The sequence below is a fragment of the Pelecanus crispus genome, chromosome 11, assembly GCF_030463565.1.
Source record: "Pelecanus crispus isolate bPelCri1 chromosome 11, bPelCri1.pri, whole genome shotgun sequence".
Classification (NCBI taxonomy): Eukaryota; Metazoa; Chordata; class Aves; order Pelecaniformes; family Pelecanidae; genus Pelecanus; species Pelecanus crispus.
In genome coordinates, this window is record NC_134653.1 from 32,461,238 (window position 1) to 32,486,032 (window position 24,795).

General features: G+C 36.7%; 1 protein-coding gene across 1 annotated transcript in view; it reads left to right on the forward strand.

Moving 5' to 3' along the window:
• The window catches only part of IFT81 (intraflagellar transport 81), a 41,475-nt gene continuing 16,680 nt past the window's right edge, over window positions 1-24,795 (forward strand). The window contains exons 1-10 of the mRNA XM_075718845.1: window positions 1-144; window positions 1,085-1,188; window positions 1,835-2,015; window positions 4,749-4,838; window positions 5,904-5,969; window positions 6,288-6,398; window positions 7,661-7,745; window positions 15,594-15,757; window positions 18,432-18,527; window positions 20,523-20,669. Coding sequence (XP_075574960.1) covers window positions 1-144; window positions 1,085-1,188; window positions 1,835-2,015; window positions 4,749-4,838; window positions 5,904-5,969; window positions 6,288-6,398; window positions 7,661-7,745; window positions 15,594-15,757; window positions 18,432-18,527; window positions 20,523-20,669 — 1,188 coding nt within the window. The remainder of the gene's footprint in view (window positions 145-1,084; window positions 1,189-1,834; window positions 2,016-4,748; window positions 4,839-5,903; window positions 5,970-6,287; window positions 6,399-7,660; window positions 7,746-15,593; window positions 15,758-18,431; window positions 18,528-20,522; window positions 20,670-24,795) is intronic.

Below are 24,795 nucleotides of genomic sequence, written 5' to 3' on the forward strand. Positions count from 1 at the left end.
ATGAGTGATCAAATCCAGTTCATTGTTGAGAAGCTCAATCAGGAGCCCTTCAGGAAGAACTACAATCTAATCACGTTTGACTCCTTAGAGTCAATGCAGCTGTTGCAGCTGCTCAATGATGTTCTGGGGGAGATTGACCCAAAGGTAAGGAAGGCAATCAGAGGTGCTCAGACCTGCGTTAATTATGAACATCTGAAAGGGGCTTGGCACAGAAATTTGCTTTTATTTAGGTCTGGCTCTGTATAATCTTGTGGCATGTTTCATTTACCAAAACAGCTCGTATGAATCTTCCCGGAAATAAATGTGCCTGGCAAAACTCCTTTCTGTCTATACATCCATGTGTTTTTGGCAAACCAGCAAGTGTTTCTTGGGCCAGGGATACTGGATCCCTGTTCCCCAGAGGCTGATGACTGTATTTTTCCTTGGGATACAGATCTTAACTTGGTTCATACCGACAACTGCTGTGTTCTTAAGTCAAAAGTCAGGCTGTGTCTTGCACATGTACACAGTGCAGGAACTGATTAAGAACTGAACCTCATGACTTAGCTGTTGCAATAGATATTGAATCCCTCTCCTTTGAGGCTACCAAAAGTGCATGTAAGATCAGAAAGGATTGTTCTTACATCTGGGGCGCAGATACGTGTGCCTTGGTGTGCTTGGATATCTGACTTCCTTGGCGGAAATCATCAGTTTGTCTGCATAGATGAGGTCCCGTGAGCAGGGTAAATGTATACCTAGAATAAATTTACTTGAGTACACATACTGGAGAAAAATCCATTAGAAGAGAATTGAAATTTGGTGATAAAAAGGATGTTCTGTATGGAGCGTCTCACTTCATTGACATATTGTGGTAAATGGATAAAGTAAATTCTATATAGAATCATCGAATGGTTTGGGTGGGAAGGGACCTTTAAAGATCATCTAGTTCCAAGCCCCCTGCCATGGGCAGGGAGAGCTTCTGCTAGACCAGGTTGCTCAACGCCCTGTCCAACCTGGCCAATTATTTTAGTATTGCTAGTTAATTAACTTGGCTTGGGCAAACAGTGGATAATTTTTTTAAATTTTTTTTTTTTTTACTATTTAGCATGCTGTTGACATTAGAGAGGAGCTGCCGGAACAAACAGCTAAAAGAATGTTGAGTCTTCTTGGTATCCTTAAATACAAACCTCCAGGAAGTATTTCAGACTTGTAAGTATCTTTTTGTCTACAAATCATGGTAAAACATGTTTTACAGCTTATACCGTAGCGACCTTTAATTCAGTAGCTGTGTGTATTTTTGACCTCGACTACCCCAGTGGGTATGTGTAACGCCTTGAAGACGGCTCCTCCCCTGTCCTATAGAGTATGGTATAGGGGATGCCCGCAGAAGGCTCCTGCAGGTGTGGGCTGTCCCTCGGGCCCGGCTGCAGCAGCTGCTATTGCGGAGTCAGCCAGGAGAGGGTGCCGCATGACTGGCAGGGTCAGTCCCTTCCCCATCCCTTTCAGACCAGCCACCCGAGGCTGGATTGCACCCTCCTGCGCCAGGTTATAACCCAGAAAACCCACGCTCTTCTCACATTACCTTTATTCCCGAGGAATATCGCAGAAAAGGAAGAGTCGTTGTTGCTGGCTTTAGCCTTTTGATGAGTTATGGGGTTGTTTGTCTGTCTCAAGGTAGCAGCATCGGGATTGTGAATAGCAAACTGGCATCATGAGTGTTTTCTCTTTTAACAGCATTAAGAAAATCATTAGGCAAGTGGAGAGAGAATGTCAAAATATTGCAAATTGTTCGTTCCAAGCCAGTGTTCTTTAGGTTGAGATTTACTGGTATTTTCTTTTTGTTGTTTTCATACAGGAGTGCATTTCGCCAAGGGTTAGTTGCTGGAAGCAAACCTGTAATTCATCCTGTCTTACATTGGCTTCTTCAGAGGACCAATGAACTCAAGAAAAGAGCTTACCTGGCACGTTTCTTAGTAAAATTGGAAGTGCCAGCGGAGTTCCTACAGGATGATACTGTGGCTGACATCAACAAACAGGTACCATTTTTCATGAATGCCAACATTTTATGTTAATTAATGAGAGTGCCAATAGGAGGAGGGATGAATGAATTGGGGAGTTACTGTTGAAATACATGTTCAAGTGAGTTATGTTAAGAGCATGTTGGAATCAAGGGTGAGCAAAATTCATAATAAGAAATATATGTCTTGACCACCTTTCTTCCAATAACCCTGAAATTGTGTATTAATAGGTAGCATTGAATTAAAAGGTTTTAAGCCCACTAGGTACTGGGTACTAATTAATGTTTGGAGCCATGTTGGCCAAGACAGATTTTTATTTCTTAATTTTTAAACACTTTTTTTTGTCCTATGAACTATGACATGGATATTTTTAACTTTATAAATTACCACTTCAAACTAGTCCGGAAAATGTTGTGACCAAAAGCCATTGTCTCCTAATGATTGTATAGTATTTAGCACCTAATATTTGTATTAGCCTTATCCCACTTCTGCTTCAACCATTTATTTTTTTGTGAATAAGTAAAAAATTTCTTTTTCCTGGGCTGACATTCCTACTCATTATGTTCCCACTTCTTTTGTGAGCATTAAATGTTGATTTTAGATAGTCAGAGTGGGTGGGTTTGAAATGTAAAGCTTAAAGTGAACCAAAGTTATGTTTTTAGATCTGTATTATCTGAGGTACATATTTACCTAATTTTTATCCAGTTTTCTGTGCCTTTTGTTATGTATAGTGACTTGCAAAATCACAGTGTTTTTGCATGTTTGTAACAGGTAACGCGATCTATTAACTGTGCACCAGCAAAGCTGTATAGTCTGACTGAAGCTTGATTAAGCCTTTTATTTTTTTGTTACCACTAACAATGTTGGATTTATAACTTGGAATAAGTAAGCAGAAGTAGCAAAGAGAGACAGGAATACAGATTGTATTTTTCAGTATGTTGCAGTCTTAATGTGTATAAATATCCAACTCCATTATTTCCATTACGTAAGATGTGTTCCTTTTGGGGATTACAGTAATATAACTGTCTTATTAAACTAATGCCCTGCTGATTAATTCAAAACAGAAGCTGGGGTGATATAGTGCCTTAATGTAATTTAACATTACCGTGCAAATATTTAGATACTAATGAATTAAAGAATTTAGCCTCAAGTATTTAGATAGACAGGCTTGCAGTAGTGTATTTTAAGAGAAACATGCAAGTCTGGAAATCTTAGAACATGGTCAAGTTTTATGGGTGTATAGAATCAAGCTCAAATGTACTTTTCTAAGTTATTTGTACTCGGAGTACTTGCCACCTTCCCAACTGCGTTGTGATTTGGACATCAGGTTGGCTGCAGTATATAATTAAAAAGTAAGCAACTTCAGGCATAAATCTAGTTGTCCAGTCTTCAGTGAGTTGCCCTCAGGTGCCAGGAATCTTTCTTTCCGCTATAGGAACCTGGGTGTTCTTTGCTCATTTGAGTGTGTCACTTATTTCCGGCGCACATGGGGTAGGCTGCAGCTTTTATTCGGTGAAAGTGAAAAGCCTTCCCTTCGTTATGGTCTGGCAAACTGTGCTATGCCCTTGTTTGAATCTTACCATTAGTCTTGAAATTTTGTGTCCCAATAAGGAAAAGACTTACTAAACTCTCCTTTTGAAAGAGATAGAGAATCCACACAAAGGAAAGCTGTTGGACATCAGCAATCGTGAATACAGTTGCTCAGAGACTACCTGCTATTTCATTATTTGTTAAAGTACTTCTATAATGCATAAGTGATATAATGCAGGCCAGTTGCATTTTTACTCCTACTTTTTTGTAACTCATTCTTCATTGTCCAGCGTGTGCGTGCCTTATCATACCTTTATTTGCCATTTAATCAAGCTCTTTCTCTATTATCTTCTTCTCAGTAGCCATTTTATTGCTATTTTTTAAAATTCATTCCAGCTTGTCAGTGTGTGCCTGATATTGAAACAGCCAGAAATGAACAGAGCATTCTAGATGCTGGTTCGTCAGGGTTTTGTAGAATGGAATTGCTGCTTCACTGCTCAGGGATATGATGCCTTTGTTTGAACTGGCCTTTGCCGTTGCCATTTTGTGTTCAACATTCATATCAATCGCTCTTTCCAGGAAGTGAAAAATGACTTGATATTCTCTTTTTAGATTTTTTCCATCTTATTGAATGGTTGTTTCTGTGGAGATTATCTTTCCTTGTATCTCAGCTTGCATTTCTCCAAGTTGAATCTAAATTTATTTCCTATCCATATTTCTAAACTCTTTCTGTCCCCTGTTATTTCTCTACCCACACAGACTTTCACACTGCCTCTCAGTTTAAGATTACTGGTGGGCAATGTATTGGTGTGGAAGTAGCACACTGTCTACTTCTTTCTAACTACCAAACTACATATATCAATCTCTATATTATACTGAGGGCATGATTATGCAATGTGTCAAAACTATTTCTCGCATAAGTCAGGTGTGCTCTTGGACCGCTTTGCTGGATTGAAGCTCAGTGCTCTATAAATTCAAGCCTCATTGCTTCGATCAAGCATGTTGTTAGTTCAAGCTCTTCCTTTTTGGGCTGATAAATTTAAGTATGTGATATACACAGATTTATAGTTGACGAGCTTTTGTGATGAAAAATTGCCTTTAATTCTTGGTCTCGCCATATTTCTATTTCTGTATTTACTGTCTTAGTAGTAAAGCAACATGTTGATCTGAAAATCCTTGGACACAGAGCTCATTCTGCATGGTTTTTATTTCATTTCATAGTATGAAGAACTGATGGAAGCATTTAAAAACCTACATAAGGAGTGCGAGCAGCTCAAAACATCTGGTTTATCTACTGCAGAAATAAGAAGGGTAAAAAAACCTGACAAAATCGCGCAACTTTTGTTTAGGTTTTTTTGAATGTCAGTTCTATTTTTGTTGGTTTTGTGGACTCATTGCAGTGTATAAGTTGTAGAGGTCAGAGCTGGTAGGCACTGCAGCTGCCTTTTTGAAAATGTTCTCTGTTGGCAAACAGATGAGATAGTCCTCGCTCGTGCTTACAACTGAGCTTTCTGAAGCAGATTGGGAAACAAGGCTGCCAAGCCTCTGTTCAACATGATTTTCAAATATTAGAACTCCCTTTCCCGTGAATGCAAACTGACACAAAGCCTTTTGCTTTACTGATACAGGGTAATAATTTCAGAGGGTGTTGAATGAATTAAGAGCTTAAGTCAACAAAAATGATGATCCTGTGTGGCTAAAGTGTTAAGTAAAGATATTTGCCCTGTTTCAGCAAAATATTTAAGCATGGGTACAGCTTTCCAGTGAGACATATGGACAAGTTAAGCAAATGTTGAGAGAAGGCCTAAATTTGGAGAACTTATTTCCCTTTCTCTCATAACTATCAATCTCTGGAATCCTGCTGTTGTAAGATAGGATTAAAGGAGAATAATAATCAGATACGTGTTTTAGCACTAGAAAGTGTTTCTTCTAACACAATTTTAATACAAAAAGTGGCAGCAAACATCACTCATATGCAACTTCATGCCAAATTGTCTGCCAGGAAGTGGGTAATGATGGTAACAATGTTTGACTGTGTCAGATGTTGAATTAATGCTGGTTTTTGCTTGGTTGTTTCCGTTTGTTTTTACTTTAGAGAAACCCACCTGCTTTTATTTTACATGTGCACACTAATGCTCAAGGATGCAGATGAAGGAATGTTAGCATAAAGAGAGTAGCAACTGTGGGGGGAAGTAAGAGAGAAGAGAGAGATTGGAATCCTGGATGTTCTGATCATAGATCAATAAAATTGTAACTGCTTTGGTGTATTCAGAGAAGAATTCTGATTTTTGCATTAATTTGAACAGAATTTAGTCCAATCCATATTATATTGTAAATAAATTACCATTTCTTTATCTATTTTTTTCCACTTTTTAGGACATCAGTGCAATGGAAGAGGAGAAAGATCAACTCATCAAAAGAGTAGAGCGTCTTAAGAAGAGGGTAATAAGAGAAGTAACGCTGTTACATTTCAGTGTCATAATCCTTGGCTTGCATCTCTGATTTTGGAATGCAAACAAGGATTAAGATAAACATACTGTATGTCTAGGAAGGAATTGAATAACTAATTGACCCACAGGGAATCTCCCTAGGCGTTAGTCCAGAGCTTTTAAGAATCTTGAGTCCAGTACTTCGCTGTCATTTCTGAGTAGTAACATGTATGGAAAGGAAGTGCTAAGTGGGTTTGTGAGACATATGATCTCCTTAATGTATTTCTCAACTATCTGACAGTAACATGCACTATTTATCCACTTGCTGTAGGTGGAGACAGTACAAAATCATCAACGAATGCTTGAAATAGCAAGACAGCTTCGCTTAGAAAAAGAGAGAGAAGAATCTTTGGCTCAACAGAAACAAGAACAAAAAAATCAGGTACTGACATAGAAGCATACCTATTAAAATAAATAGTTGTTGACATTTGTTTGGGAATCGTGCATTTAAAAAAGTACCTCAGGAACAACAGTACGGAGTTTCTCCCAACATCAGAACATCAAATCCCATTTAAAATAGAAATAGTTATGTACATTTTAAGGGAAGAGGCTTGACCCTGCAAGTTTTGAACACCTCATTCAAGATACTTGGCTGTCTCAGCTGCCACTGACATCATCATTTAGCAGTCCCAGGAAATGTTCCATGACTTACTGTTGTAGCACCCAAGAGAATTCTTTATATTTATGGTAGTGAGCAAATGTTTCCTTAGTTTGATTTGTATCTCTGTGCATCTGCACTAAGATTTCAGGGGCTGAATAACACAGCAAGTACCTCAGCTTTTCGCTGGGTGGGGGGAATATGTGTTCGGGAGCAACCTTGGGATTTTGGTCCCTCAGTTTGACAAAGATGATGTCCTAGGAAGCACTGGAAGCAGTTGACATCTGCATATAAGGGTGAGTTTTATTCCTGAGCTATGTTGTCAAAACAAGATACTTTAATAAAATCCAGTGCTGTATTGTTATATCATCTCACCAAATTCTGTAACGTGAAATTCAACACATTAAAAGGGGAAAACCCCTGAGATTTCTAGTATTGCGGTCTATATCTGGATGTGGAATCAATGTGAATCAGTAGGCTTTCAAGCTATTGGGTCTTTGCTTGAACCTGAGTGAGATCACCAGTAAAATGAATGTGATGTCCAGCTAATTCCAGTTCTTAGTACACATCTCTCTAAATCAGAAAAATGCTAATCAACTGGGTGGTGTTTGGCAACAAGCTTTCCCATGTGCTCTCAAGCTGGACAGTGGATTGCTGTGACAACTGAGCTGCGTTGAAGAACTGTAGTGTAAAGATAGTTATCCGCTGCAATCCTGCTTCTTGCTGGGTTTTTTTTGTCGTTGTTCTAATGTTCAAGCCACTCATATTTTTGGTTGAAAATTGTTTACTGAATTTCTGCCATAGAGAAAATATCACTTGGGAGTACAAGAATACTTTCCTTAATTAACACTAAAGAATATCAAATAAACCCAGGCCAATTGTTGAAAAATTGTTTGGGCGCGTTCCCTTGTGAAACAGATAATCACCAAATGCTTATAGCTACCATTTTTTATATCTGGGATTCTTTTTGATACTCTCTTGTTTTAGTTGTTTGAATATGCATTTCAAAGAAATGAGCTTATGCATGTCCAATTCTCTCTCAAAAGTTGTTCCATGCAGAGCAGAGACTGCAAAGAGCACAGCTCCAGCTGAAAGAGATGCATCATGCAGTAGTGGATTCAAAACCTGAAAGTAAGTAGTAATCTGTAAAGGCTGGGGGTTTACACTTCTTTGTTAGAAATGAAATCAAAACTGGATGGCTGTCAGTAATATGGTAGTGCCAAAAAGCATATGGGAACTTAAGAGAATCTAAAGAAAGAAACAACTTGTGTTCTAAAGGCACATGCTGGCGATCCTAAGCCTGAATGTGCCTTGCCACAAAAAGCCAGAGAGACAATCACAAGGGAAGATGATACCAGTCATATTTTTGAGGTCCACTTTTTAAAAATCTTAAAACAGTTAAATACTGAATACCAACCATAAATACTCTGCAAGAAAAAAACAGTTGGAACTACAAAGGGTTGGAAAAAGCAGAAACCTCTTAGAAAAGACAAACTTCTGATTTAGTAAGGTTTTATGTCTTTTGTGTTTGTAATTGGGCATTGGTGAAATACTGCTGCTTAAAAATTTTCTCAATGAATGTACATATACACTGAATACCATGTTTTATTCAGTGTAGACTTGTTTTTCTAGTTACCTTCTATAAAATATTTGTTTAAAAAACTTTAAGGCGTGTTTCTTATCGTAGTGCAATTTTGTGTGGTAGTTTTGTATGGTACCAAAAATAAAGCTACTTCCTAATTAAGCATTTCTTATAGATCATGGATTATACACACACACACTCTCTCTTATATATGTTTATAAGTATATATAATATATACTAGCTATATCTATATATTAAAATTTTTGTTTACATATGAAAATACTTTGTTCTCATGATACAACTGTAGCTGATTGAGTTGTATGTTGCTGTATTACATTGGTAATAACAAGATTGCTTCTCCTCGCTTTCAGAGATATCTCAGTCTGCAAATAACCTCAGCAAAATAAATTATACTACTTGTGGAGTAAGTTAGTAGTCTATGAACATTTATGAAAATAGCAGGTGGGAAGGAATTGCGGTTACTAGATAAATGCATAACTCGCTGTCTCCAAAGGCTACAATTTTATAACCTCTAGGTTTCTGATGATTTAATCACTTTGAAGGAAATGTAACAAGGATTAACCTGGCAGTTTGGCAACAAAACTGGGAGTCAATTTAGGGTTCAGTGTTTCAGATGTATGTGATACTTGGCAAATTGCTTAACCCTTTCCAGTTTGTCTCTTGCACTTGGTTGTTAATAACACATCACAGGATTGATAGAGGTTTTATGTGCTGTTCGTACAGTCATTGGGGTTGATTTATAGGGAAATACTTTACTGTATGTGAAGTAGTGTGAACATATAAGACTCAGAATGGTCCTTTTCACAGGGCTTTTAGAGTTGCATTCTAAATTGCTATGGTAAAAAAAATGCCATAGAATTATGTTTACTGTATGTATAAATTACTTACAAAATGATAGAATCTGACTAGTTATTGATTTAAACTTAGTAAAGAAGTCATTGTCTTACTCTTTCAAGTACACTTAATATTCCAGTTGCATCACATAACTGCTTTGGCAGCTGGTTTGAGTTAGAGAAGTTTTTTCAGTCACCACCACATTGCGTTGTTGTTACTTCGGAATTGTACTTTAATTTTTTTACAATGCTCATCAGCCACTGAACCACAAATGGAACTAAAAGAGTATCTGAACTATCTTCTTTACTCAAAGGGACCTGCAGTGGATTTTATAACTGTTCCATTTTTGCAGTAGCTATCAGAAAGTTTATACAGCAAAGCTGTGTCAACATTTCTATTTAAGTCCCTGGGTTTTTTTAAGGCCAATGGAAACTTGATGGGTTCAGTTCGCAGAAGCAAAGGTAACATAATGAAAAGCCAGTAAATATGTCATTTAATCATTGAGATGAAAATAAAGATAAAGTTAACATATTTAATTTCCTTATCTTGACTCTTGCTTGCAGGGGAAAAAAAAGTATTTAGATGTTCCGAAGAAAAACTTGGAGTCATTACTTAAGAAAACTTGTGTTGAAATTTTGCCCAACCAAAGACTTCAGGACTTAGCTTTGTAATTGCCAATAGTAGTTACGACGACACTGCCTGTAGTAGCAATTACAGAATGCCAACTGTGTTTTTTAAATAATTGAAATTACGTGACCACAGTGCACTGAATAGGATTCCATTTATTTTAAAAGCTTTGTTGGTCTACAGTTAGCACAATTTATTTTATTTTAAAAATTTCCTTTGGCTGCAGTTTGGTACCTCAGCTGCCTACTCATATCAAGATAGCTTGTATGCTGACAATTCAATGGCTGGTTGGTAGGTGTGGATTTTCACTGGAAGTCACATACTTTCCTTTAAAATAATTTTCTTCTATTTTTAATACTTCAGGTGTTTTTACTTCCAAAACAAGATAAAATGGTAGAAGTTGTTGTTAACGAGTAGAAGCTTTTTTGTTTGTCTTACAGATGCATGCTGCTTTGATTACTTCATCTTATAATTAATTTAGGATGAAGTACTTTAGGGAAATAGAAAGGAACTCTTTAGGAATGCAACTAGCACGTATTCATGAGTATCATTAACATGCAATTAGCATCAGTCTGCTTTAGCTGTGCCAGGAAAATACAGCTTATGGTTAGCAGGTTTTTAACTCTTAGAAATATACTATTTAGAAGATTTTGTATTGTATCATGAAAAACAGTTGATTGTTATGAGATGTTTTGTAGGCTAAAATTGATCATACTGCTTTCCACAGTACGCTCCATTCCCGTTTATTAACTTCAGTACTACTCAGTATGTTGTTGAACTACGGAGAGGCAGTTGCTGCTGGTAGCACTGAGTAACATGAATTTACAGTTTCTGGGGTTTTGTTGTTGTTCCGGATACGAATAGTATTTATATTAACACTGACCACTAGTTTGAACATCCTTTTGCTTTGAATCTCTCTGCTGGCTCAAACACAAATTGTTAATGCCAAGAAGCAAACTGACTGAAATTCTTGATCTCTGTCCATTTTACAGAACATTATTGTTCACTTTATTGGCAGAAATATGAAGAAGTGGATGACTAGCTTGAAAATATTGATTAAAAGAATGTGTTAAGATGATTGTTGTTGATAAACAGTGAAATGTGTAATTTATATACTTCATTAAGTTACTATGTAGTAATAGATTTAGAGCACTGAGAGCATCAAAGATGCTGGTTGAAGAGGAATTGCTTTGTACAGATGTCTTTTATGTCATTCTGAACACTTGATGAAAAATAGACATTTAGGATGCTATTATTTAAATAGTCCATTTGAATGAAAACATTAACATTTTTCTTTTCTAGAAACTAGAAGCTAGGGAACTAGCTTTCCCTAAAATTCCAAGTTTAAATGATCTCCACCAACACAGCAGACCACATTACAATTAAAGTTATAGATGTATTTGGTAGAGGAGAATGGCTTAGATGGGACTTCATTTCCATCTTTAAATCTTTAAATGATTTTATTTATTATAAAGTCACTGTTTTTATTAATATAATATATAATAAATTTCATTTATTATAAAGTCACTGTCAATAGGTGCAAGGTCAGGGGTAAAGCACTTTCAAGCTAACTTGATAACTTTGAGAATACAAGTCTGGTTGGTAAGATTAATAGTACTGCTATGGTTGACTTTAAGACCACTGACTCTTAACTTGCACCCCATTTTGAAGAACAAACAAGGCAGCAAAAATTCAACATGACCTATGTTAAAAGGATTAAGAGGAGTTTACTGAAAGTTTTAGAAAGGAAATTAATCGGGGAATCATCGAGTATATATTTTAAGGAACAGCCAAATGCCACGGTATTCCTCTAGGAATAACGTATATGCAATGTAGTTATAGCATGTGGGACTCTTTCCTAAGAAGTGACTCTGAAAAGGACTTGTGGGTCATGGATTAAAAATGGTAGAACTGGAGCTTCCAGTGTCACAGATTTGATGCTATCCATACATTTATTTATGAAAGGAAATGCAATAGGAGATAGGTCTGATATATCCATCACTGCAATACTGTGTCCTTTGACCAGAATTCAAGAAGAATGTTGAAAGGTCAGAGAGATTTCAGAGAGCATCAATAATAATTATAAACATGGAAACTTACAATGGCAAATTCACGAAGGTTTTTAGTTTTTCAAGGAGATATTGAAAGGATGATTTGATCATAATCTGTCAGTGTTTGCATGTCCAGGCCTCTGTTTAATACAGGGAAAATTGGAAGTGATATCATTGGAAGCTGTGGATGGAATAATTTCAGTAGTCTCTTACTGAGAATGATTGCAGAAAGGGAAGTGAAGGCTTTGATGTAAGTGAACGCCATGGGGAAGTCTGTTCTAGACCTGCCTTTGTTGTGGCCTTCCTATGTGATATTAAATGAAGTGTTGGCAGATAAGTCTATAAAATGAGTGCTTCTTTTTTTCCTTTTCCTTTCTTTTTTTCCTTTTCCTTTCTTTTTTTCCTTTTCCTTTCTTTTTTTTTCCTTTTCCTTTCTTTTTTTTTCCTTTTCCTTTCTTTTTTTCCTTTTCCTTTCTTTCCCCTTTTTAAAAAAAATCAGTTATTGTTGCAAATGGTTTTGGTATAGGATGCACAATTGGTAGCCTCTAGAGGGAAAAGAAGCAGGAATCTGAGCACATGGTGAATCAAGTTTTAGATCCATTAGCAGAATTCTGGAGGGAAACTTGCCTCTTTCCTACATGACTGAGCAAGCACGAAGAACCTCCTTCTCCCATCCCTCTCTTTGTAATAATAATAATAAAAAAAATTTGAATGGAAAACATGAGGAGCTGCTGTTAATAGCTCTCCACATGTAAATACATGGTTGGCAGAACCTTGCTAAAATAACCTTAGGGCACAGAGCCAAACTTTCTGTGCAGCTTACGTATATAGATTTTGTAACCGTAAGTCAATGTTAAAACATTAAAAAAAGAATTTATATGTGTAATGGAAAGATTGAAAGTATGCTTGCTTTTCTTTCCTCTAGCCTGGGAATTTGAAAAGATAATATTTTCACTGAAAAGAAAATAAAAACAAGAGCTGCCTCATGGGGGTTTTTTTTAAGGTTAAGAGCAAAAATAATTCTTCGGTCGTTACTCCTCCATGTGTTGAATTGTATAGGAGGAAAAATATATCCAAAGTATTCAGGAAAGAAACTGCATCAGTCATGAGGGATGTTGACATCATCATGTCTTTCCCCATTGAGATGTCAAGTTTTAACTCGCTTCATTGCTTGTTGCGCTGTCAAGAGTAAGCATGATGCTGAAAAGAAGTTGGTAATAGCTCTCAGGTTACCTGAGAAATAAATCTAGATAGTGATCAAGGTTATGCCCTGTGAAGTCAGTAGGTCCCCGCTCTTATGGAAGCACTTGTTTAGGCATGTTTATTTCCTGAGTTTTGTGTCATAGCTACAGTAAATTATTTAGGCATGTACATTTTTATAATAAAACTGGAGTAGTACAAGAAATAAGGTATGGGCTATATGTGCAGATTTTTTTGCTACTAAGAGGAAAACAAGAAATTAGTTTGATGAAATAAAAATATTCATACTTAATATCAGAATAATTTAATTGATATCACTTTGATTTCCACACCAAAGATCTTGGTTATAAATATCACACTGGGAGTTGTGTTCCTAGTCAGTTCTGAGGTGATAATTCAGCTCACAGTGTACGTGGGAAGCCTTGCTGCATTTGCAGAGGTGGTAGGTTTCTAGTGAGACATTGAAACGTGGTCCCTCCTGCCCAGCTCTGTCGTGGGCTGAGGAAGACTGGTATCGGGTTATTCTGGAAGAAAGAAGTGGGAAACAAGTGTGTTTCTCAGGGTATGGCTGTAGTGCCAAGTACATAATGGCTATTGCATACGTAGAGTAACTTCACTTACCATTCTGAAACCAGTATTGATGCTGTTTGTTTGGCACAAGATAAATGACCTTTCCACAAAGGGGAAAAGATCATGTGGTAGTATCGCTTTTCATAAACACAGAAATCCACAAACTAAACTGCTGGAAAAGAGGAATTCCTGCTCATTTTTAGTTTGTGTTCACTTTGTTAGCAACACTGCTTTCCCTAGGGTCTGTTCTCTTTCTTGTAGTTCTTGAGGCTTTCTCAAGAACTAATGGCTTATTTCCTCTCTGGCAGGTAAACCAAGTAGTTTTCCTTTCAGTCTGAGCTGAGAACAGAGGGTGAGGAGGGGTCTATCGGTACAGTGTTTCTAGAGGTAAATAGCAGCAGAATAACGGGACACCCTTTTCCTAGGCTTTTATTTCACTTTGTTCTGACATTCGCCCTTTGTCATTCAGTGATACGGTCGGCAGGCTTTTTAGCCTGAGAACCAAAACCTCTGCTTTCACCTACATCCTTTTCCCGTCTCTGTTTCAGCAACATCAGCTGTACTACTGTATCTCTGTACTCAAGGTTTTCTCTGCTTGTGCAGTATAGGAAAGAGATCGTGAATTTCTTGCTTTTCTTGGCATTTCATGGCAATTCCATATTCTCCCAAATATGGAGAGAACTCCTCCACCCACCCCCCAAAAAAAACCCCCAGCTCTAGCAAGTAGCTTTCAAAAGTACCTAGGATACTTAGCATTTAGTCACCTAGATCATGAAAAATATTCTGAAATACCTATTCCCACTCTCATCTGACATACAACTTCCAAGTCTTACTGTAGTCCTCGGCACAGGTGTCTCGGAGGAGTAATTGCATTAAACTGCCTGTTGTCAGGAGAATACTGTGTAATGTAATTTAAATAGATGCTTTATTTTATTCTGTCACATTTTCCTAGCTGTGTTTTGTTCTTATCTGTATGTACCTGTGTCTATTTATAAATTATCTGTTAAGGAGGCTAAATTACTCTCCCTAGCAAGAGTCAAGTCATCATAAGCATGGTAACATGCAGTGCACATCAGGCTTGTGTAGAGCAAAACTTACAAATGGGGTTTCTTTTCTCAACAGAATTTTTTACGTTACTTAGGAATTCCTTCTTGTTTTTTCTATTTTATTATTATTTTCAGCATTTTCAGTCTATATACTGTCCTAAGATTAAACACTTGTTCTTACAAGAAAAAATAGGCTGCTATTTACAGAGAGGCAATTTATAAGTGTTCCAGCAATAAGAAAGACCCTTAAAGTAGGCATACATTAAATTCTGCTCATTTTAAGGCCTTTTTAGATGCCAGATTAAAGTTTTATTTTAAGGGAGAATTTCCGAGGATTTAACAAATCCATGTGTGAGCTAGGCCAAATTTTGTACAGCTCTTTGTACGGATAAAGGATTCACACAGAGACTATTTCTGTCTGTAGATGAAGTAATTCACATGAAACAATGACTTAAGCAATCTGTGAGCAGGACCAACTTCAGGATCCTCCACTGCTCCAGCCAGGGAAGTTCCAAGGGATACAAGCTTGGAAAAAGCTCTGAGCAAGTCAGCATAGCCGTGACGTGCTTTGCTGCCCCTCATCTTGCATGCACATAAGCAACTGAAGTCTAGCTCTTAACTTTTAAAATTTCAGAAGAATGTAATTCACAACACAAAAAAGTAACATAGAATCCAGTATCTTAATGTGTGTAAGACACATATAGGGTTTATGGCTTTTCTATACCAATGCTGCATGTTGAATTTTGCATCTGATTCAGCTAGAGCTTCATGTAAGAAGGGTTTTACTTAATTTATTGATGAAAAGGATCTGTCAAGGAGTTAATAGTTATATGTTAGAGATACAGATGGATAATAATACGTATGATATTGTTTAACATCCAGATTAAAAATCTAAATCAAGTAACTTCTTTGAGCGTTGAAAAGAAGATTCAAACGTTACACTGTTGTTGTAATCTGCTGCTAAATACTTTAATGTGTTGGTGAAATCAAACTTAATTATCCGCTACATTACTTTTATAAACACATACTGATTTAATTTGTTTTTAAGGTTTAATGAAGAAACTAGAAGAGGAGATAAACTTCAATTCATACCTGGTTACTGAAAAAATACCTAGAGAGCTTGAAAGTAAGAAGAATTCAGCGTATTTCTTACAAAAGGTGGCTGCAGAGCCAGCTATGAGTCAATCTGATCTCAATGTACTTGAAATCAAGGTAAGCTGACCAAGGTCATACTTAATTTGTGTTCTGTAGCATAGTCTAAGGTTCTTGTACACTGTAGTTTTCTTATCCCTACTTCATATCCTTGAGAACATGTTTCACTCCCAAAGGAACATCCCTTCAGTTGTAAAAGAAAAGAAGATGTGTTAATCACTAAATGCAAACTCTCAGATTTAAAAAAAAAAAAAAAAAAAAAAAAACCACCACAAAACAAACACAACCGAACAAAAAAACCCCAAACCAAACCTCAAACCCAGCCCTATCCTTAAATGCTATTTGGAAAATTGTGTTAGCAGCTTGCAATGGTATGAGCAGAGATGTTAGTTTAGCACTAAAGGTTTGATTTTTCTTCTTTTCAGTTTTTACTTGTTTTAAACTCTCACTGACGTCAAGGGAGTTTATACCAATGTATAGAGAGTGTTTATGGAGTGTTGAACAACGTTCTCTGAGTGATTCTTAGCAATAGTATGTCGTAATCAATGTGCAATGGCTGAGAAGTCCTTAATGTTTGGAATAGGTCTGTATAGTTTGTTTTAGTCGGTAAGACCAACAAAGACTTGATTTACCTTTCCAGATTTTTTCAGAAGTTAAAAGCAAATAGTGTTAGAATGAGCAAAACCCTTATTTGTAGCATATATCCAAATGTGCAGAGGGATTTGTTGCCACGGAAGTAGTACCTTTCTATATTTCGCTCAAGGAAGTTTTCATATTTGCATAATCCTACATGAAAGATTAAATATGTAATATTATGCTCTAGAAGAATTTAGAGGAATGCTAATTATTAGTATTTCTATTGATGATGATGAAAATTTACAACAATGTTATCAAAGGTAGGCAGACTAGTCCTGTATACTACTAGGTACACTCTTTGGTCTAAATGTCTTCTCCTTCTCCTATCAGTTGTTTTTTAATATTCCCAGGATCTCCAACTCAGGCTTTGCTGTGAAATACAGATAATGAGGAAACAAAGGATTTGTAATAGATCAGAGACTGATTTACCCATGGGTGTGAGGCTTGCCATCCACCATTCTTCTCGTGTCTTGAAGCAGAGAGAGGTTCAGCAACTACATCAGCATCACAGTAGCCTGTGCATTCACACACAGAACATGCCAAATTCATGTAATAAAGAAATGCCTCCAAGTTTTTTGGATCAGACGAGAATCATCAGTCAAACGTCGCCAAGAATATGTTCTATTTTAAGGTTAAGACTAGTTTTTATAAAAGTAAAATCAGTGACAGCCCAATGCTGTTTTGGATCCCGATCGTTACACTTGTAAGGATGACACCGTTTTTAAACTGTAGATTAGGTTTGAAATACTAAACTAGCTCTGTGATTCAGCCTCTGCTTCCTAGTTTATTTCTTCTAATCAAAACAATATTTGTGGCTGCAGTTATTTCTTTTAGGCATAGTTGAAGCCCTGTTTTGCACCTTTCTTTTCCAAGAGTATTGTTGGGGTTTTGGCAATATTTTAAAAAGCTTCAAGTTTGGTGTGGGCTTTTTTTTTTTTCCCCTCTCCATGAGGTAACCTTTTAATTTGTTATATTTTGGAAGCATGTTCTTCTTAATAGATAATAAAAACATGTCATATACTTGGCTGTTATCACAGCATGGCCTTAGACAGCATTTTTTTTTTAAGTCAGCCTTCTATTATCTTAAAAAGGAGATGAGTAAGCATGCTACTATCATGCATTTTATAATATATAAAACAGGAATTTATTCACAGAAAGGAATTCTTATGCTGTCTTCAAACTCAGGCCTGTTCTAGCTTTTGTAAAGGAATAGAATTTACAGGAGATTTTTTTTCAGATGTTGGAGTATTTTTAGTCCTATTGAGCACTTTATTTTAAATATTTAGCTTTCAAAGTACACAAAGTACTCAGAAATGTTAGAGTAATGCCCAGCACTGTACCTGCGTTACGTTTTGACTTCATTACATTTCAGCACATATTTACACTGCTTGCTTATCAGCACTCATCTAGTTAGCAGAGAATTAAAGGAAGGTTGCTAGGGCTGTGGTTTCCATGGCTGATGAGAGTCCCAGTGTAGCATTAAGTCAGGACTGGAAAAGCTGCAGTCAGTACATTGATGTAGCTGTTTATGAGTTTCCAGGTGCAGTAGGCTCCAAAGCTTCAGCTAGAATGAAGATCAACAATTTGAGACTATGGACAAACAAGTGCACTTTGTGGCAGTAGAAAGAAGGTACCATAGAGCTGGAATATGATGGTCTGTGACTCTTCAAAGTATTGATGAAATTTGGTATCATTTAGTCTTTATTTGCTCCCCTTTAAACTTCTGATAAATGGTTGAGTGAAAAGGGCATTTTAGTTAATATTCATAAAATTACATTTTTCACATAGTATGTGACAACATCAGTCTTTTTTCTGTCTGTACCAATTCATTGTAATTTTCTCTCCACGTACACCAGTTTACTTCATTTTCAGGGCCAACGTCATGCTTCTGCCTTATCATAAAGGCACAGAACTGGAAATCCAAAAACATAGCCTCTTCCTGGCCAGTACTTAATGACTCATTGAGTTTTTTGGGTTTGTTTCTCTGTTTTAAAAATGGAACTAACTGGATTGTAAATCTGGTTTGCAAAGCATTTAATTCTCAGAGAAGACAAAGAAATAAAGCTCCAATTCCTTAGTTTTCTACTCTGTCTTGCAGATAAATGAAGTAAACGCACAAATTAATCAGCTTATTGAGAAAAGAATGATGAAGTATGAGCCCATTGATAGTAAATTTTCCATGTATCGCCAACAGGTAAGAAGGAACAAAACATTTTTTAAGCAGAAGCAGTAGAGCAATTTCAGTCACTGATTATTTTACATACTGCTTTTTTTCTTTAACTTATTTAGCATAAATCAGTAGAAATACATAATAATGGAGGACAAAAAGAAAATAAATAGCTGTTGAACATATGTATGTTTAGGGCTGAGTCAAACAATTGCTTTCAGTCATGTTAGTGAGTTTGTATTGACTGCTGTCCTTAAGCTGTTAGGTGCTGCTCTTCAGCTGCATCACAGTAATTCTGGAAGGATCATTTTGGAGGAGCTATTTTGGTAAAGCTCCAGCTGTGGACAGATTCTTACAAGGCAGCATGTGGGCTGACTGCTGCAGTCAGACCTGGATGCAAGGCTTGCTTTCAGTTATATCCCTTGCTTGTGTTTGACCACGTGCTGTTTTTCCCGTTACATCTATTAAGAAGGTGTTCTTTGATTTTTCATCCTGAGGCTATAAAACAGTTCTTCTATAAAATAGGCTGTCTGGTCTAGTCTTAGTAAATTCACAAGTTATAAAAGGATTTATGAACTCTGAGTTTTTCAGAGCTTACGCAGAAACGTAAGTGATTTCTTTTCCAGGCAACCTGTACCACTGCTAATTTTATTGAAGATTTTCATGATGATCCTTATGGTGACGGTTTAAAAAAATAAAAAGGCTTAAGTAAAATGTATCAGTGGGAGGAAAAAAATTCTGATAAAATGTATACTGCAGCTCAATCACATATGCAATATGAAATGCACCATTTTGTTTTGTAAGAGATGCTCCTCTTCTCCAAAGAAAAGCCTGCTACGTAATGTGCTGGTACCAAAGACCAACTGGCTTGCGATATAATTATGTTCAATGGAGGAACCATTCCAGGAGTTCAGGTTGCTGCTGTGAGTTGAAAGCATGTGGTGATCTTTGCTTTGTTCTGCTAGGGACTGGCTTCTGTTTCACAAAATAATCATATATTCTACCACAATTTGTCACTGCCAATATCTGATGGAGCAAAGAGCTGAGATACTACCCCAGCAGAATTCTGTTAGATATATTTTTAGAAATAAAGCTGGTCCTTTTCACCTAGTCAGTGTGTATTTGGCTTCATTTTTCCTTAAGTTTTCCCTTTCATATGAAGAAACCATGCCTCCAAATTCACGTGCATGCATCTAAATTAATGTGTTGTGTTATTGTAAAATATTTTTAAATAGTATGCTTTGGCAAGATAAAAATACTCCCCCCCCCCCCCCCCCCCCCCCAACTAATGTATACTTATGTTCCCAAATCTGTTAGCTTCTGGTCAAATGTTAGGTACAGGTTAGGTTGTATAAAGTATTATTTTTTAAATGCTTTATCTTCTAGACGCAAAAAAAAAAAAAAGGGATGATCTGTAATCTACACTATTTCTGTACGGTATTGCTTTATTCATCGTCTTCTAGCTATTTGCCAAAATTTAGTGGCTCAGTTCTGCTGTTAGTATAACATATTTCTGTAGGTTGGAGTAGGTTGGAGTTATAAAAATCTGTATTATGACATTTGTGAAATCTTGGATAGCTTTCCAGTTAAGCCATGTTGGTGTATCTTACATATGCACAAAAAGGGACTAAGTAGAAGAAACGGAGCAGCTAAAATGCCTACCTTTTTCTTCAATGAAAATGAAAAAATGAGGTGAAGAAATGTAAATGTAAAATGTAAAATATATCAATGTGAATCTGGGAGAAAAGGGTGTATTTGAAATCTCGGCCATACTGAAGAAAGTTGGGAGTCTGCAAAAGACTTCAATGAAGTTGTGGTTTAACCCACTGTATATAATGTGTAATCAATGCTTTCTTCTTTGCAGAGAGACGTGCTCACATTTCCTAATGAAAATCAGTTTCTGACGTTAAAATGTGGTTTCAGTGGTGCAATGCCTGAAATTTAATGGATTACATTTCACTAATGATTAAACAAGGCAATTTTTACTTTACTTGTCCATATGCATTTTTAATGACTCTGCAGGCATCTATAATTTCCCGGAAGAAGGAAGCCAAGGCCGAAGAACTTCAGGCTGCTAAGGAAGAGATGTCCCGCACTGAAAGGCAGATGCTACAGAAGACCAATCAGGCCCATGCATTAGAAGGCTCTGAAGTTCTGAAAGGGGATGAGGTATGCAATGTAACAGTGGATATAAGGAAGAGGAAATTTGTAAGAGATGGGTCAATTTTTGTTAACTCACAATTGCCTTTTAAATTTACATTGCAACAACTGCTTCTACAGTATCTTATCCGGTTTTGTAGTATGTTGTCAAACTACATGACCTCAGCATTGCAGCAGATTGCCCTCTGCTTTTTTTCATATATATTTTTTGTCATCAAATTCCAAAATTAACATATTTGAAGACTTTTTTTTTTTTTTTTAATGTGCAGATAGTACAATACTGTCTGGTGCGTTCAGATGCCTTCCAATATTTATACTGCAGCAGTGCTTGATTTGTAGCTATTTTCAAATTATTAACTTCAATTATTCACATTGTACCTGATAGATTGAAAGGTATATGAGGACTTAATGTCTTAACATTCCAGACTCTGAGTCAAAATAATATCAATATCATCACAATGTTACGGTGGTAAATAACTAATTATAAAAGTCAACAAGACCAATGAAGGGATTAGGAGTTCAAGTGATAAGTCATGTAGATTAATTTTATTATTTGATGTATAGTAAAAATCTGCATTACTATCTGTTCTCTATATAATACTGTAAAGCATAATACCAGCAATTATCAAAAAAGCAGTTAGTCCTGTTGTACTTATTACCCACAAAAGTTTTTACTTAAAAAAAAAAATTCCCAGACCCTCCTGAAGTTTGTCTGCAATACAGACTTTGGCTAGCACAATCAGCATAGCTCAGGCAAAGTTATATTTGAAGCTGTACTTATCAAAGCAGCTTTTTCTGCTTCAAATTTTGCGAAGAATAAGGCTGCTGCAGCTGGGTAGTGGTTTGTCAGCAAAACAAATTGACTTTTCTTAAGACAACAATTTTTCTCAGCTTGGAAAAAGCCTGCTAAGTGTACTTACAGGCAGAATCACTCAAGCAAAGAGTATTTTAGCTGCATCATTCTATGAATTAATATATCTTTTCATTCCCTCCATATTGCATTAATTTGCACTGCCATCATTAATCAAGAGTAACACCCTTCACTTTCTTTTTCTTTGTCTGTTTCTGTGCTTTTTTTATATACTACTCAATACAGGGAACTCCCTTTGTAGAAGGAACTCCCTTCCTGATCCCATAGGACGTGCCTGCCCCACAGAAATGAGTTTTCTTTTAAAGGAGTTTTAAGGAGTGAATCAAGTATGGAAACGTGTATGTGTACACTCGTGCATAAAGGCTTCCTGTGTAATATGGAATGCATGCATATTTCACTTGTGCCTTCTTGCCTTTCTCCCCTTCTCTAAATCAAGATGGAAACTACAGGTGGAAGCAATGGCACAGAGACTTCGAAGAATTAAGATGTTGATTTCTTTTACCATGATGTACTATATACATTCCATAGGTGTTCCATAGGTAGTAATAATAAGACAACCACTGCATTAGATTTCTCTCCACTACAAGGTTTTCAACCCCAGTGGGCATGTTGCTAAAGTCTTTGACAACTTTTTAAGTAAAAATAAAAACAGAAAGCAGACGACCTGTGTTTCATGACATGTGATGGGAAAGAAGTATTTAATTAATCAACAAGAATGCATTACCAAGACAGCAACATATGTTTTACATTATCTGTAAATGCACCATAAGGTAAGAAATAATTCATGTTGTGCCTGTTCTTGAGGGGGACAACATACTCTGATCCACAGAAATTCAAGGAGAGCAGGGTAGGAGGGAAACATGCTTACAGAACATCGTAAGAGGCTTAATAATGAAAAATTAAAGTTAATTGTCTTACAGAAGAAAGAGGCTCAAGACAGAAAAAAGACATGTTTTGAACATAACCTGCATTCCTTTTCTTAAAATACATTCTGCTTTTGACTTCTAAAATCTTTTCAAGTCTTCATTTTGAGGAGTGAAGAACAAATGACTGAGCACTTTGGACAAAACCATCAGCTTAAAATAAGAAGTGTTTGTCTTTTCATAAGAAGCATTTCCTACTTTGTAAAATACTTTCTGCACATTGGCCCAAGGAAGCCAGTATTAGACAATCCATGTCCTGTTCTTGTTTGCTACTTCATTAGGTATACTGTAGTGGTACTCATGGGCACCAGCGTAAAGCAGTAAAAAGAGTGGTTCCTATGGCTAAAAACTAGGAAAGGATTTCAATTCTTGATGATTTTGATAGCTTCTTTTTCAAAGGTTGCGGTTTCCTCATCTGGAGAATGGAGATAGCAATATTTAATTCTTTTGTGAATGTCTGCTCCCAGAAATGCTGCATAGGCCCTTGGTACTATAGTCTTCGTATCTCCTTAAAGTACATTGCAAACGCATATTACAGAAATAGTCCTGCTTCAGTCTAGGTTGTGAGAAGGCAGGACTGATAGATGAGACAAATAAGTTGGCAGGGAAGAGGCGATGAAGCAAAAATGAAGTGAACGGGTTATCTCTCATCAGTAAAAGTCTCGGTTCATCACTCACCAGACAACCTTTTGCTATAGATTTGTTTGTGGTATGCTATGCTTTTAAATTTGTATTTTCTGGTTCAGTGCTCTGTTACTCCAGCTTTGAGCCAACACCAAAGGAAATCTTGATTAATGTAGTAGTAGTGAGTCACTGTTGCAATAAATATGTTCAGTGGGGACAGAAAGAGGTTGTACATTCAACCTTCACTTTGCACTCTCTGACAACCAAGAGCTTCTTTACGCTTTCTTGTTGCAGTTGCACGCATTTTACATTTAATTCCTCCATTTTCAAAAGGAAGAAAGAGGGGTTTTTAACAAATAGCTTTGCTGTCTTAAGTTTAAAATGGGCTTTTAATCCTGCTATGTTTAAGCTATGTAAATGCTACAGTTAAATCACAGAATTCTTTTTCTCGATACCCAGTATTTCTCATCATCTCTCTGTCTCGCTTTGCTGTATCCTCTTATATCATGGCACTCGCAAGACTTGGCAATCGAAGAATCAATGCCTTCCTAGCCTGTGCTCCCACACCAGTATTTGGATCTACATTTGAGGTCTTCTTAGCACTTCATTCACCAAAAGGTCAATCCTGGCTTATGTTTTTAGGTGCTAGTGTTCTGCTTTCTTCTGTAATCATAAAAAGGAATGTTACAGCATTCCAGTTGGTTGGAGAGGTTGTACAGCTAGATAGTACTTAGAAGAAAGAGCAGGGAATAACCCATTCATTTACATCAAACACAAAAAAGTAGGAATAAATTGTCTGCTTCGGGGATTATGAAATCTTTTTAAGTACTTCAAACAAAGTACAATGAGCATGGGGCAGAGTTGGCAGGCTCCTAGCTGCAGCTGTCAGATCCTGAAAATTAGGGAATCAAATGTTGACACTTAGAAGGCTGGATGGTTCAATTACAAGTGATCCTAGGTAAAGCTGTGATATTTTTAGCTCTTTACACAACACATTGTACTTCTCAGAGTTCAGCATAGGGCCCCAAGAACCTAGACTTTCCCAAGGTATCAGAATAGAATAGATCATAGCTGTGCTTAGCTACAGTAGTTGGAATGAGTATATTTTTGAGAATGTGGCATAGAAAGTCCTATCTGTTTGTTAACAGAGATGTGAGGTTTACGTCTTCATTTACATAAGGATTTTAATTTTTTTCATACAAGTGCTCATCCGATGCCTACCTGCCCCCTGGTAAAACAATATAAAAAATGTTTCAATTCATAAGCAGAGAAAACAGTCAGTCTTGGACCAGAGGTCTTGTCACTTTTCCTCTAAAACTGTCAGGTCCATCTGAATCCACCAGAAACAGTTATCTAGGTCCAAATTAGGTGGAGGAATTTTTAAGAGAGTAGCTATGAAGGAGCTCACAGCTCGAACATTAAATGGTTTAAGCCAGGACCCACGATATATTATCCTATCAGTTTGCTGTCTTTCCCCTAGCTTTTCACTAAGGTTCTAGGTACAGTTATATTCCTGTCTGTCAAAGGCTCCTTACATGTGAAAATAAGGAGAGTAGCTGGTAGTCAAGTTGTGGGAACAAAAGCGGCAAATCTGTAGGATTCTTACAGGAGCCAGCAGCTTTTTGCTGTAAGAAGTTAAGCATCATTTAAGCCAAATGTATGCAGTGATTCAGACAAATCTGCACTGAACTGAATGCTCTTTCAGCACCCACTGGCA